Below are 1,194 nucleotides of genomic sequence, written 5' to 3' on the forward strand. Positions count from 1 at the left end.
TCAGTCTCTGACCAGGGGCTGGGTTTACTGGGGTCGAAGCGATTGTCCGTGGGGCGGCCCATTGAGCTGTGAGGGACGACTGTGGTATTCTGGTCCTTCTGGGCTTGGGGCTTCTCTGGAACCCTTCAGCAGGGTTCTGAGCCTCCCTGCTTGCCCCTGCCAGGCTGTGCCACCCCAGGCTGTTGGGAGGGCCAGACGTCTTGCAGCTCCGGCCGCTGCCTGCCCCTGGCACTGCGCTGTGATGGGCAGGACGACTGTGGAGACGGGTCGGATGAGCAGGGCTGCCCGTGCCCCCAGGACACGCTGACCTGCGCTGATGGGCGCTGCCTGCCCCCGGCTCTGCTCTGCGATGGTCACCCAGACTGTCCAGATGCTGCCGATGAGGAGTCCTGCCTGGGTGAGTGGCCCACCTGGACCACAGCCCGCCAGGCACCCCCTTCAGAGGCCCAGCTTCTCCTGAGCCCCTACCATGCCTGTCCCTGTCCCGCCCCAGTCCGGGGTACCTCTGTGGGGTCCCTGAACAGTCAGAGGGGGGCAGCACTGGGACAAGGTCACCTTTCTGGCTGCAGGGCAGGACAAGTGTGCCCCTGGGGAGGTGTCCTGTGTGGACGGTGTTTGCGTGGAGGCCGTGCAGTTGTGTGACGGGGTCTGGGACTGCCTGGATGGCGCCGATGAGGGGCCTGGGCACTGCCCCCTCCCCTCTCTGCCCACGCCCCCTGCTGGCACTGTGCCTGAGCCCTCTGCTGGCTCCCTAGACTCTGGTGCCAGCCCTGGTGAGTCTCCTGGAAGAGGTGGGATGAGAAAACTGGAGGGCAGAGGGAGGCCCTGCGGAGCGCGTCTGAGAGGGAGGCCTCTGGGCCAGGGTTTGGGGTGGGACAGCAGGAAGCAGGGGGAGACCCCTGAAGACGCCAGACCTAGCAAAGCGGAGGGCTCTGAGGGATTCTAGGGAGTCTAATGTTAATTCTCGGACCTGGGGCAAGCTTTCTTTCGGGAAAACCAGTCGAGCAGCAAATGAAGGAGGGGTAGGACTTGGGGAGGGGCTGACAGCAGGGTAAGTTTAGGGCCCAGGAGGCGGCAGGGCAGCGGCTGCGGAGGGCGAGGCGGGAGGGCAAGGCCCCAGCCCAGGCTCCAGCGCCGCCTCCCGCCGCAGCGCCGCCCTGCGGTCCCTGGGAGTTTGCGTGCGGCAGCGGCGAG

The 1,194-nt window shown here is 66.5% G+C and overlaps 1 protein-coding gene across 1 annotated transcript in view; it reads left to right on the forward strand.

Moving 5' to 3' along the window:
- SSPO (SCO-spondin) overlaps positions 1 to 1,194 on the forward strand; it is a 65,554-nt gene that overhangs the window by 14,222 nt on the left and 50,138 nt on the right. The window contains 3 exon segments of the mRNA XM_027766664.1: positions 164 to 397; positions 570 to 761; positions 1,121 to 1,193. Coding sequence (XP_027622465.1) covers positions 164 to 397; positions 570 to 761; positions 1,121 to 1,193 — 499 coding nt within the window.

The sequence above is a fragment of the Tupaia chinensis genome, unplaced genomic scaffold (assembly GCF_000334495.1).
Source record: "Tupaia chinensis unplaced genomic scaffold, TupChi_1.0 Scaffold143622_1, whole genome shotgun sequence".
NCBI lineage: Eukaryota > Metazoa > Chordata > Mammalia > Scandentia > Tupaiidae > Tupaia > Tupaia belangeri.